Here is a 14529-nt window from a genome sequence, read left to right as displayed (position 1 = left end):
AAATCGGCCACAGTGCCAGAAGATTGGAGGATAGCAAATGTCACGCCTATTTTTAAAAAGGGAAAGAGGGGGGACCCGGGAAACTATAGGCCGGTCAGCCTAACATCCATACCGGGTAAGATGGTGGAATGCCTCATCAAAGATAGGATCTCAAAACACATAGACGAACAGGCCTTGCTGAGGGAGAGTCAGCATGGCTTCTGTAAGGGTAAGTCTTGCCTCACGAACCTTATAGAATTCTTTGAAAAGGTCAACAGGCATGTGGATGCGGGAGAACCCGTGGACATCATATATCTGGACTTTCAGAAGGCGTTTGACACGGTCCCTCACCAAAGGCTACTGAAAAAACTCCACAGTCAGGGAATTAGAGGACAGGTCCTCTCGTGGATTGAGAACTGGTTGGAGGCCAGGAAGCAGAGAGTGGGTGTCAATGGGCAATTTTCACAATGGAGAGAGGTGAAAAGCGGTGTGCCCCAAGGATCTGTCCTGGGACCGGTGCTTTTCAACCTCTTCATAAATGACCTGGAGACAGGGTTGAGCAGTGAAGTGGCTAAGTTTGCAGATGACACCAAACTTTTCCGAGTGGTAAAGACCAGAAGTGATTGTGAGGAGCTCCAGAAGGATCTCTCCAGACTGGCAGAATGGGCAGCAAAATGGCAGATGCGCTTCAATGTCAGTAAGTGTAAAGTCATGCACATTGGGGCAAAAAATCAAAACTTTAGATATAGGCTGATGGGTTCTGAGCTGTCTGTGACAGATCAGGAGAGAGATCTTGGGGTGGTGGTGGACAGGTCGATGAAAGTGTCGACCCAATGTGCGGTGGCAGTGAAGAAGGCCAATTCTATGCTTGGGATCATTAGGAAGGGTATTGAGAACAAAACGGTTAGTATTATAATGCCGTTGTACAAATCTATGGTAAGGCCACACCTGGAGTATTGTGTCCAGTTCTGGTCGCCGCATCTCAAAAAAGACATAGTGGAAATGGAAAAGGTGCAAAAGAGAGCGACTAAGATGATTACGGGGCTGGGGCACCTTCCTTATGAGGAAAGGCTACGGCGTTTGGGCCTTTTCAGCCTAGAAAAGAGACGCTTGAGGGGGGACATGATTGAGACATACAAAATTATGCAGGGGATGGACAGAGTGGATAGGGAGATGCTCTTTACACTCTCACATAATACCAGAACCAGGGGACATCCACTAAAATTGAGTGTTGGGCGGGTTAGGACAGACAAAAGAAAATATTTCTTTACTCAGCGCGTGGTCGGTCTGTGGAACTCCTTGCCACAGGATGTGGTGCTGGCGTCTAGCCTAGACGCCTTTAAAAGGGGATTGGACGAGTTTCTGGAGGAAAAATCCATTATGGGGTACAAGCCATGATGTGTATGCGCAACCTCCTGATTTTAGGAATGGGTTAAGTCAGAATGCCAGATGTAGGGGAGAACACCAGGATGAGGTCTCTTGTTATCTGGTGTGCTCCCTGGGGCATTTGGTGGGCCGCTGTGAGATAAAGGAAGCTGGACTAGATGGGCCTATGGCCTGATCCAGTGGGGCTGTTCTTATGTTCTTATGTTCTTATGAGGAACGCATGGCCAGCAACATTAAGGGGAATAATAAAAGCTTCTTCAAATATGTTAGAAGCAGGAAACCCGCCAGAGAAGCGGTTGGCCCTCTGGATGGTGAGGGAGGGAAAGGGGAGATAAAAGGAGACTTAGAGATGGCAGAGAAATTAAATGAGTTCTTTGCATCTGTCTTCACGGCAGAAGACCTCGGGCAGATACCGCTGCCCGAACGACCCCTCCTAACCGAGGAGTTAAGTCAGATAGAGGTTAAAAGAGAAGATGTTTCAGACCTCATTGATAAATTAAAGATCAATAAGTCACCGGGCCCTGATGGCATACACCCAAGGGTTATTAAGGAATTGAAGAATGAAGTTGCAGATCTCTTGACTAAGGTATGCAACTTGTCCCTCAAAACGGCCACGGTACCAGAAGATTGGAGGATAGCAAATGTCACGCCTATTTTTAAAAAGGGAAAGAGGGGGGACCCGGGAAACTATAGGCCGGTCAGCCTAACATCTATACCGGGTAAGATGGTGGAATGCCTCATCAAAGATAGGATCTCAAAACACATAGACGAACAGGCCTTGCTGAGGGAGAGTCAGCATGGCTTCTGTAAGGGTAAGTCTTGCCTCACAAACCTTATAGAATTCTTTGAAAAGGTCAACAGGCATGTGGATGCGGGAGAACCCGTGGACATTATATATCTGGACTTTCAGAAGGCGTTTGACACGGTCCCTCACCACAGGCTACTGAAAAAACTCCACAGTCAGGGAATTAGAGGACAGGTCCTCTCGTGGATTGAGAACTGGTTGGAGGCCAGGAAGCAGAGAGTGGGTGTCAATGGGCAATTTTCACAATGGAGAGAGGTGAAAAGCGGTGTGCCCCAAGGATCTGTCCTGGGACCGGTGCTTTTCAACCTCTTCATAAATGACCTGGAGACAGGGTTGAGCAGTGAAGTGGCTAAGTTTGCAGATGATACCAAACTTTTCCGAGTGGTAAAGACCAGAAGTGATTGTGAGGAGCTCCAGAAGGATCTCTCCAGACTGGCAGAATGGGCAGCAAAATGGCAGATGCGCTTCAATGTCAGTAAGTGTAAAGTCATGCACATTGGGGCAAAAAATCAAAACTTTAGATATAGGCTGATGGGTTCTGAGCTGTCTGTGACAGATCAGGAGAGAGATCTTGGGGTGGTGGTGGACAGGTCGATGAAAGTGTCGACCCAATGTGCAGTGGCAGTGAAGAAGGCCAATTCTATGCTTGGGATCATTAGGAAGGGTATTGAGAACAAAACGGTTAGTATTATAATGCCGTTGTACAAATCTATGGTAAGGCCACACCTGGAGTATTGTGTCCAGTTCTGGTCGCCGCATCTCAAAAAAGACATAGTGGAAATGGAAAAGGTGCAAAAGAGAGCGACTAAGATGATTACGGGGCTGGGGCACCTTCCTTATGAGGAAAGGCTACGGCGTTTGGGCCTCTTCAGCCTAGAAAAGCGACGCTTGAGGGGGGACATGATTGAGACATACAAAATTATGCAGGGGATGGACAGAGTGGATAGGGAGATGCTCTTTACACTCTCACATAATACCAGAACCAGGGGACATCCACTAAAATTGAGTGTTGGGCCGGTTAGGACAGACAAAAGAAAATATTTCTTTACTCAGCGTGTGGTCGGTCTGTGGAACTCCTTGCCACAGGATGTGGTGCTGGCGTCTAGCCTAGATGCCTTTAAAAGGGGATTGGACGAGTTTCTGGAGGAAAAATCCATTATGGGGTACAAGCGATGATGTGTATGCGCAACCTCCTGATTTTAGGAATGGGTTAAGTCAGAATGCCAGATGTAGGGGAGAGCACCAGGATGAGGTCTCTTGTTACCTGGTGTGCTCCCTGGGGCATTTGGTGGGCCGCTGTGAGATACAGGAAGCTGGACTAGATGGGCCTATGGCCTGATCCAGTGGGGCTGTTCTTATGTTCTTATGTTCTTATAATTCACACTCGAGATCCACCCATCCCACTTCATGGGACTGTCAGTGTATTGTGCAGCAAGATCCAGTATGCTGAACACCCATATGGCTCAAGCCTCAGGGGATGCTGGGTATTTCAGTCTGCAAGACCCCACCCTAGCCCTCTCCAATAAGCATCTTCACCATGACTCCTCCCACTTATTACCCATTATGCCAAAGAGCCAATATGCCTCTTTTCACACAATCCTGTCATGGAAGACGAATGAACTGCTCTGGCTCAATAAGTGCTAGTGCTGTCCAGAACCAAAACACTGCACTGCCAGACAGCATTAGTGACTTATTCCTCTCAGTCTTCCCTCTATGTGCTTCTTGGAGGGGGGCAAGTTGTTAGCAACTAAGATGTGCGCCAATATAAGCAAGTGTAAAGTGATGCACTTTGGAGCTAATAGGTTCTGAGCTGTCTGTGACAGATCAGATCTTGGGGTGCAAGTGGACAGCTTGATGAAAATGCTGATCCAGTGTGTGGTGGCTGTGAAGACCAATTCCACGCTCAGGATAATTTAAAAAGGGATTGAGAATAAAACAGCCAACGTTATTAAGCCATTGTACAAATTGATGGTAAAGCCACATCTGGAGTATTGTGTCCAGATTGGGTTGCCACATCTGAAAAAGAATACAAAAAACTGGAAAAGGTGCAGAAGAGAGAGACCAAAATGATTAGTGGGCTGGGGTACCTCCCTTACAAGGAAAGGCCATAATGCTTGGGGTTCTTCAGTCTAGACAGAACATACCTGAGGGGGAACATGATTGAGACACATAAAATTATGTACGTCAGTGGTTGTCAAACTAGTGGGTCCTGATCCACCAGTGTGTGTAAAGGGTCCCCCATCTTTTTAAGGGGCAAGGGAAGGAGCAAAGGCAGTAACGCGATCCCCAGGATTGCATCACTTAGGGGGTGAAGGGGGAGTGCTTTCACTTAGTTAGGACTGCTGGAGGCTCCAGGAGGTGTGGGGAGCCCCACTCAGTCCTTCGCAGGGGAAGAGGCTTGGAATCTTCAGAAAAAGCCAGCACAAAGCACTTCCACTGTGAGATACAGGAAGCTGGACTAGATGGGCCTTTGGCCTGATCCAGTGGGGCTCTATGTTGCTAGGGGCTACAGTTCAGTTGTAGAGTACATGCTTTGTATGCAGAAGGAGCCAGATGTAGTGCCCAGCAGCCCCATGTAGGGCAGAAAAAACTTCCCATCCAATATCCCATCAATAATACTAAGCTAGATGGACCAGTGGTCTGACCCTGTATAAAGGCAACTTTCTATGTTGCTCTGCGCAGGCTGCATTTGGGAGAAGCCTCAAGGTTAGGAACGACAGCAGTTTCTCAGGGCTGTGAAGCACAAGGCTCAATGTGACCCATGCCATCCCTATCCCACTTCACACAAATGATCAAACCATCTTCGCAACTAGCAAGTTGATGCCCTTGCTAAACTGCTTGTGAACTTTCTTTTAATTGAACAACAGCATATAAATATTTGTAGTAACAATATTATTAACAGGGCATAGGGCCTAACTAGGGTATGATGGGAAGGTGTTTACATTTGTTTCCATAGTTGGCTTTGCAGGCACATAGTTGGCTTTGCAGGCATGCTTGCTCCACGGGTTCTCAGGACTCAGCAAAGCAAATGCATACCTGTTTAAAACTATTATACTCATTGTTATGAATTCTTTAGAATACACAATTTCCCAGACCTGCAAAAAGATGTATATTTACATTTTAAATGTTTAAGAGAGGTCCAAAAGAACCCTACAATTGGAAGGGGCCTCCAAAGCCATGCTCTGCCACAATAGTAGCTCTCAGATAAGAGAAACACATATCCTCCTCAAGATCCTATATGCCCAAACCCTGCTTGTGACATTGGCTTGTCTCACCAATTTTTACCTGTCTAGCTCCTTTTTCCTGCACCACATTTTGGAGAAAGGGGTGATGTACGGGCACCCGTGGAAAATACTGCAGTGTTTTCACCCAGATCTTGAGGTCAATCTGCTCACTTGGTTCCTGAATGCCTGGACTCACAGCACCCGATGTCGAGTTATTTGCCACCAGCAAAGGCTGATATGCTTCTGTAGGAGATGTGGGAACACTCACATCAGGAGAGCAGCGGGAGATGGGGCTTGGGAACTGTCTCTGATGATGTGGAGAGAGGTGGGGGTTGGGATCTTCCTCAGGCGGGCAACTACTGGGACCCTCTTCGATATGGTCCAAGAACATTGGGTGTTCACTGTTATCATTGGTGGAAGAAAAGGAGAAGACATCAGATGGCACCTGAGGGCTTCCCAAGGAGCCCAGGTCACTGTTGTAAGTGGTGTAGCTGCTGCTTTCTGAGTCCACACTATAGTTGGAGATCAGGGAGAAGCCACTCTGAAAATAGGTCTGCTTCATGGCACCTTCGGTGGGAGAAGGTTGTTCACAGTCTCTGTCCCACAGGCCAAGTGGTATATCAACTTTGTTCTCAAAGTCTGTAGTGCAGAGGATTTTAGGAGAACATACAGGCTGCATGCTGATGGGAGTGGAACACTTTTGGTTCACAGCAGTATGAAAAGGGCTGACTATTGTCTCTTTAGTCTCTGTGAGGTCAAATATATCCAGGTTGTTGGATACGGCTGTTATCACAACCATGTCATCTCCAGTTAGATCAATGATCTCCTGCAAGGAGAGAAAGGTTATGGTCACTGTGTACCTTAACAGGATAAAAAACAATATTTCAATAGTGCCTGGCTTGGATTTATATAACACAGATTATTTGGGACCTGCATACCTTAGGGACTGCTGTATCCCGTCAGGGCCTTTAAGCCAACATCAAAACCATGAGGCACAGAAAGTATTCTAAAGCTCCCACACAATTGTATTCCTTCCCTTTGGAGAGTCTCACCTAAGATAAAGTTGAACATCTTATAGAAGGATTGCAATGTCATCTCATTTGGGACAACTCTTGCTGTCTGGGTTGACTGATGAGTGGAAGGAGATTTTCACACCCAGAGAAAACAGTTGTATGGATTTTGTGTGTGTGTGTGTATGTATGTATGTATTTATTTATTTATTATGTGCATACACCAAGCCACATGGCCTCAAAAGAAAGTGGTTCTTCCCTCAATGTATGACAAGACGCTTAACTGGCTATTTTGCTACACTATAGACCTTGCAGAAACCCTCAAAATTTAACTTTCAGCAAGGCTTCTCCCTGCTGGTCTTTTTATTACAGGACAGAAGCACGCAAAACGCAAGCCTTAGAGACCCTCCAATCCACATGTTTGTATTTCTGGTTGTGGCACTTAAATAAATTGTGGAATGTATGAGTATAAATAACTGTCTGCTGATTGTGAATACCATGCACACCACTTGACTGAAAGATAAGCAAGTTGACTAGCAGGAAAATGCCAAGGGACAGCATTCTTGCTCAGTGGCAGAGCATTTGCTTTGCACACAGAACGTACTAATTCAGTCCATGAGATCTCACAGTAAGCTGGGGAAAAACTCATCTCAAGCACTGGAGAGGTGCTGCCAGATAATACTTGGTCAATCAGTGATCTGACTTGGTATAATGCAACTTTGTATGTTCTACCCATTGTGCTAACTTTGCAGATAAAAAGCCCCTCTCCCTTGTATATCTGTATACAAGAATTGTATATCTGAGTCCTGTCTACAGCTGGAGATATTTGTCATTGCCCTATGAATCTGGGCATCACCAGGAACTAAGCCAGTAAGGAAGAGTAGCCACATAGCACTTGACCCCAAGGCCAGAAGAGCACCTGAAAAGATGGTGGAAAGTGGATTCTAGGAGCAGGCTTCTGTAGTGCCAGGATATGGAGAAAGAGCGACATCCAGAGGCAAAAATGTGCAAAACATACACTCATAGCTAGAAACAACAAACCTCCAAGGACAAGCCTACACTTAAGAGCCCCTAGTGGCAAAAATGCTAGCTAAGCAAGACTAGCTTAGGTCATTTCATGGATAAGTGGACTTCCAGGAAGCCTCATGCGTGCCACCAAATTCCACTATGGAAGAAGAGATAGGATAAAAACATAATTTTTAAAGTTTATTTAATAAGCAATTACAAATAATTTGATAAACTACCATTTGGCCTTGCACTGGCAATGTGAGAGTCACTTATATTTACCAGCTGGAAATAGATACAGTTTCTAGATTTTTATTCAAAAATTCTTCTTTTTCCTATTAACCATTAGGTATAATACAAAAGTAATAAAAACCTACAACAAAAGAAGATTGCATCTTCTCAGCTCCAGCACTCAATTGGTAAAAATACACAAGAAAAGCCCAGCTGGATCAGGCCAAACACCCATCTAGTCCAGCCTCCTGTAGTTCACAGTGGCCCACCAGATGCCTCAGGGAGCACACAAGACAACAGGAGACCTGTATCCTGGTGCCCTCCCTTGCACCTGGCATTCTGAGGTAATACCTTCAAATTTTAATCTAATTTACAAATGTACACACTTCAGCATACCCAGGGAGTCCCCTGTATACATAGAAACTACTACCTTGCCTGTGGATGGGCCCTGTTTTGCATGCAACTGGTAGGTAGACCAAATCAGGGCCCAATCCTATCCAACTTTCTAGCATCAATGCAGTCGCAATGCAGCCCCAAGTTAAAGGAACAAGCACTCCCTTACCTTGAGGAAGTCTTCCTTGATTGCCCCACTACCACAGAATGTAGCTTGTGCCCTGTTAGCATGGCTGCATCGGCACTAAAAGTTGGACAGTATTAGTCACTCAATCACTTGAGTTTGCTATTAGAGTACAGATGATTCTAATGAGAACCGTCAAGAAGCTTTCACAAATGAAATACTTGTTCCAGTTTGTGTTACTGGAGAGCAATTGAAATGGTTATAAAAGCTTTTGTAGTCCATTACCCAATGTCAATAATTTTGTTTCAAATTGCCATGAAATCACCGTTCAGCAACCTTGTGCCACCCAGAGAATAAAACTACCACATACCTTACTGCAAAAACTCAGCTTTCACACTTTCCACTAGACATCTTGTGCTATATTAATAGAAACCCAATTTGGAAAGTATTTTCATTGTTCATTTGCCATGACAACCCAAGCCACATCCTTCTGTTCTGTGATAGCATTGAAATATCTAAGATGGTTTTCCCCCCCTCAGAGAATTGAATGTGGTTTGAAAGAGGACTTTTGCTCACGGTGTGTATACACTTGCCTCTGATAAATTTGTTGCTGTACTGTTTCAGAAACCTGCAGGATCTTTTTCAAAAGCAACTGTGAGACAAAATGAACATCCTAGAAAGCAAAACCTCTTTTCAATAACTTTCAACTCTTAATGATTCTCTGTTGCAATGCTATTCACACTTACTTGGTAATAAGCCCTGTAAAGCTCAATGAGACTTATTTCCAAAGAGAAATATTATTTATTTAAGAAATGTATATGCTACCTTTCCGTCACCAAGGCAAATGCCCAAGACAGCTTACAAGTTTCACAAAAAAAATTAACATTGAGGCTTACAATAAATAGTAAACACAATAATAAGTAAACAATTAGTAAAAACAGTTGGGGGGATTGGTAAAAAAAGGGGTGATAGCAGCAAGCATCATATAGAGGCATGGGGGCAATGTATAAGATTGCGCCGCACATCTAGCTCACCACTGTGAAATGGTGGGGTTGAAGGCACGCAGGGACAACTACTTGGAAAAATACAAACTCGAGAGAAATGGTGCTCAGACTTCTTGTTGAGTGTTATCTGATCATGATGAAGACAGACGGAAATGCACAAACCCCACTTCAGGTTGCACAAACCCCACTTCCAATGAAATCTGTGCTCTTTGTACCTTCCTTTTACAAACAAAAAACTGAACCATGGGATGGGAACAGCACAAAAGCAAAGTTCAATCCTAACACACAGAATGTGATTGGCAACTGGTATCACCAAGTTGAAATAAATATCAGACTGAAGGAGTCTAGCCAGATACCCAAATATATCCCTTTTCCAAGACAAAATCTGCTTGATCATGAAAAGCATTACAAAATAAACATACATATACACCCACCTAAAGCAAAACTTTCTCTCCAACAACTATCAGCTCTTGGCTGTCAGTTTCCAATCTGTCAGTTGCCAAACACAGGCTTACTGGGAAGTTTACAAAATGATACAAAAGGCAAACACCAGAATAGACAATAGAATGGAATACATGAGATAATAATATAACTTGCTAGACCAGGATCCCTGAAGAATCAAAGGCTGCCAAGTGTGAGTTGATACAGAAATTTAAGGGCGCAATCCTATCCTGCGCTGGAACAGGCAAGCCAAGGGGCTTGCGCTGTATCCAGCGCAGGATAGTGGCCATAAGTGGCTCAGCCAGAGGCAAGGGGAAACACTTCCCCTTACCTCCGGGTAAGGGCTGCTGGCACCTATGGGTCTCCTCGGATTTGCGCCATCTCTTGAGGTGGCACAAATATGAGAGCGGAGCAGCTTGAAGCCACTCCATTCTCCCCAGGAATGGGGGCTGGGATACAGCATAACTGCAGGATCCTAGCCCCACATCCTGCTCCCTGCCCGCCTGCCCCCAGGGCCACCCACAAGCCTCAGAGAGGAAGTCGGTGCAGTAGCTTATGTCAGCCTCCACAGGAGGCGCAATCGTGCCTTATGGCATGTTTGTGACCTTCCTGGGCCTGCGCAAGGGACTTGTGCAGGCCCAAGTCAAGGTCTGGATTGCACCCTAAGATATTTACATCCCATCTGCTCATACCAAATATTTTTTAAAAAATTTATTTCCTATAAAATACCCAGTCCCCAAGAATCATCAATAGGATAATGAAAGGTAGTGCAGTAATGAAAGGTAGAGCAATGTAAATAGCTTTAGTCCTTAGCTGACAAAACACACATGCATGTACAGCTGACTTGGTTAAGAAAAAACCATCTCAAGTCATTTCTAAGTTAGAAAACAAGAATCTTCTCTGCCTCTTGGGCAGAGAGGTGCAGTGTGGCAGTCAGCCCTCTCTAGCTTTCATAAGCTGCTCAGTACTAAAGTCAAAGTCTTCAACCTTTCTTAAGCCAAATGGAGCTGTGCAATTTGTTCTTCCTGGATCACACTAAGTCCAAGAACCAAAAACCAGGCAAGTGGAAATTATTCTGAAGGGCACAACAAGTCCAGGCTTGCCATAGCCAAAACAAATCAGGGTGTTTTGATACCATCCAAGGTTATCTGAAACAAAAGAAGGAGCAAGCAGTAGCAATTCTCACCAATACAGGCACAGGTTTATCCAAAATTAAATGCAACTGTCACAATTTAACATAGCATTTTTCTTAACTCTGGTTGACACTGAGGAACACTATCAAATGACAGAAAGCCAAGAGCAACAGACAGTTATCTTAACAGCCATTGGAAGAGTTAAATTGAACAACAATGGATAAAAATTTGTATGAACTGGAAAATGGATAGAATGTCAGCATCTGTGAGACTATGCAGAATTAACAGAATGGTGGGGGTAGGGTGTCACAGATCTTTACATTCATCTTGCTCTGAATACTTCCATAACAGCCCAGAAGACTAAGGGCACAAGCCTAACCAGGTCTACTCAGAAGTAAGTCCTATTTTGTTCAATGGGGCTTACTCTCAGGAAAGTGTAGTTCGGATTGCAGCCTATGGAAAATAAAACCAAAGATGCCCCAGAAAGGTTCCAGACTGTTAAAATGCTTCCAGATAAATTTCCAGACTGTTAAAATGCAAAGGAACTGATCCCAGCCAAAACGATGATTGTCTGAGTCCGTGCAAAGTGACTGCACAGTGAAACAGGATGGGGGTAACACAGCTGCTGTGGAAACAGCAGAAAATGAAGGTTCCTACTTTAGAAGAATGGTAATTTTTCTTCTGACATAGGGATTACCTCCTATATCTGTGTCCCATGTGAACCCTTGAAATTTTTTTGATGGAAACGTGAGAGGTGAACTTTTCCATGGTCATGCTCAGACTTTCCCAAGGACAGGAGTTTCATTCTTGCTTCCTCTGTGAGGAAGCACAGAGTTCACAACACACTCTGTATCGTATCACTGTAAGCACTCTGTAAGCTGTACACTCTGTAAGCTGTACACTCTGTAAGCTGTATCAGGACACACTCTGTTTAGACAGGCTTTTAACATGCTAGTCACATGAAACCTGTTGCATCATATTTTCTGCTCAATTGTTTGATTGCTCTGCATTTTGAATGTTACCCTGGTTTTATTGTTTACTATTGTTGTAGGTCACCTTAATTAAAAGTTGGGATATAAATGGTTTTCATAAAATAAAATACCTAGGATAGCACAGCACCAATCTTGTCTAGATGGTACAATTTTGATTAGGGAGGACTGGTTATTACAACATCAGTCTGCACAGGCAGTTACTCCACAAGCATTCCACTAAGGAGAATCTCATTCCATTTCAGTTCTGCACATTCTATTATCAACTGTTTGAAACTGCTAAAGGAACAGCTGTGCATCTTGAGATGGAAGGGATGAATGTCCAAAGAAGAAATAGCCAATACCCACAGCCGTATCATCTCAACTATCTCATTTTTCATCCCTTTTAGGGCAGTCCCTAAGTATCTGAATCCTAGATGCCTTAGAGCCCAATCCTATCCAACTTTCTAGCACCAGTGCAGTTGCAAAGCAGCCCCAAGTTAAAGGAACAAATGTTCCCAATCAAGACCTCCTTGATTCCCCCCCCCCCAAGAATGCAACAAGTACCCTTTTGGCATGGTTGTATTGGCACTGGAATATTGGATAGAATGGATATAGTTTGAGTTTTCATCAGTACAGCTAGGATCACCAGATGTCCTCTTTTTCCAAGACATGTTCTCTTTTTTTAGCCTTGTGTCCTGGAAAAGAACTTAAATGTCCTCCATTTTTTCATGAGCAGGCTCCTGCAGACACGCATAACCTTCTTGTAATTAATAAATTATACGTAATATAGTTTTAAATTTAATAATAAGTAATGTAGTGTTTAAATTAACCACATGAAATCCATATACATGAGTGTTTTTAGCTTTTATTTTGTTATCCTACATTTTTCTTGGATGTCAAGTTCAAGTTTACTAGGTTGATCAGCACATAAGCCATATACCTATTTATCTAAAATCTTAAAACCAGAGTTTAAAACCACATAGAAACAGAATTTGGCTATATCCACAACACACTCTTTGCAAAGACTACTTAACAGTAATTTCAGTCTTAAAGAGTCCGAGAACATAGAAAATTTATGTATCCATTTCTTTAAGAATCGATCTCTCCCTGCTGCATATTTTGGGCATTGGGAAAAGATATGCACCGGGGTGTCTAATTCAGTTAAGGGATAATCACAATAACGCTGCTCAGGAGGAATCCTTTGAAAACGACCCTTCATTTGTGCTGTTGGTAAAGCATTGCATCGTGCAATCATATGAGCACGCCTTAACTTGGGAACCATCATTTCTTGGATGTCCTACATTTTGGAGTGCCTTTTGCAGTTATGACATCTGGTCACCCTGAGTACAGTACTATTTGCACACACAGTTAAACGATAAAAATAAAAGTGAGTGATCTGAATGGCCATGGCCATCATTTGCCACTGTGTCCACTGCTTTCACTCGGACTGTGCCAAGTGCCTGCTCTGGTGCTGCTGATTGCTGTGGTGCTGTCCTGAAGCAGCTCGGGCACACAAAACAGCAGCAACACTATCAGGATCATGAACAAGGAGCAGGATTCCCAAAAGGAAAGGCACTACCAGGAATTAGCCTGTTGCACGGGGCAATAGTGGGTGTAGCAGTTTGTACTGTAGGCTCAAACCTTCCAACTTTCCTCCTAATGGGTTAGGCACATTGTTTCATACCCTGTTAACAGAAACATTGTGAGATAGAGTTCTCACTGCAAATGCAACCATTTTCGGGGGGGGGGGGGGTCTGGCATGATCCTGCTAAAAAGCCTTTGGGGAGAAAAAAAACTTCCATTTCCAAAAGTGTGTATTGCTCCCTTACCATTTTGAAACCCTAATTCTGTTCAGTTAGGCAGCAATCCTATCCACACTTTCCTGGGAGTAAGCCCCATTGACTATAATGGGACTTACTTAAAAACATAAGAACAGCCCCACTGGATCAGGCCATAGGCCCATCCAGTCCAGCTTCCTGTATCTCACAGCGGCCCACCAAATGCCCCAGGGAGCACACAAGACAACAAGAGACCTGCATCCTGGTGCCCTCCCTTGCATCTGGCATAGCCCATTTCTAAAATCAGGAGGTTGCGCATACACATCATGGCTTGTAACCCATATTCTGAGTAGAAAGGAATAGGACTGGGCTCTCAGGCTACAATCCTATGAACACTTTCCTGGGAGTAAGCTCCACTGACTAGACTGGGGCTTACTTCTGAACAGGAAGGCATCGGACTGTGCTCTGAGGCTGCAATCCTCCCCACACTTTCCTGGGAGGAAGCCTCACTGCCTACAGTGGGACTTACTTCTGAGTAGACGTGTACACATTGGGGTCTCCGACACCACAAGCTGAGGCATACACGGGGGGGGGGCGGACGAACAGCGCTGCAGACGCGCTCGCCTGCCGGGCTTCGTCCGCCCAAGTGTGCGAGGCGAGCTGACAGCCTGGAGCTGCCCCCGCGGAACCGCCGCTGTCGGTGCTCGCAGCCGGGGAGGGGAGGGGAGGGGAGGGGAGGGGAGGGGGAGCCCCCCGCAGCGGTGCCCGCTCAGCCTTCGAGGAAGACGCTCCACCGGCCCCAAGAGCGCGGCGAAGGGGCCGCCAGGGAGCAGAGAAGCCTCCGTGTGTTTCCCCAGGCTCGCTCGCTCACTCACCGCGGGCTCCTGGAGGCCGCGCCGCCGCCGCTTCCTCCTCCTGAGCGAGCGGTGGCGGCCAGCGCCGACGCTTCCCTCCGAGCTGTCCCCGTCAGAGCTGCTTTCCGCGATGACAACAACGCCCTCAGCCATCGCGCGCCCGCCCGCCACTCGCGGCCTGCCGGGCAGCG

The 14529-nt window shown here is 45.3% G+C and overlaps 1 protein-coding gene across 2 annotated transcripts in view; it reads right to left on the bottom strand.

Annotated features, from left to right (window-relative positions):
• SIMC1 (SUMO interacting motifs containing 1) overlaps nt 1-14529 on the bottom strand; it is a 26710-nt gene extending 12181 nt beyond the window's left edge. For both annotated transcript variants that reach the window (XM_066618035.1, XM_066618036.1), the window contains exons 1-2: nt 14360-14529; nt 5456-6220 (exon numbers count right to left, since the gene is read on the bottom strand). In XM_066618035.1, the coding sequence (XP_066474132.1) occupies nt 5456-6220; nt 14360-14491 (897 nt within the window). In that variant the 5' untranslated portion in view covers nt 14492-14529. The remainder of the gene's footprint in view (nt 1-5455; nt 6221-14359) is intronic.

The sequence above is a fragment of the Tiliqua scincoides genome, chromosome 2 (assembly GCF_035046505.1).
Source record: "Tiliqua scincoides isolate rTilSci1 chromosome 2, rTilSci1.hap2, whole genome shotgun sequence".
Classification (NCBI taxonomy): domain Eukaryota; kingdom Metazoa; phylum Chordata; class Lepidosauria; order Squamata; family Scincidae; genus Tiliqua; species Tiliqua scincoides.
This window is presented reverse-complemented; position numbering and strand designations above follow the sequence as displayed.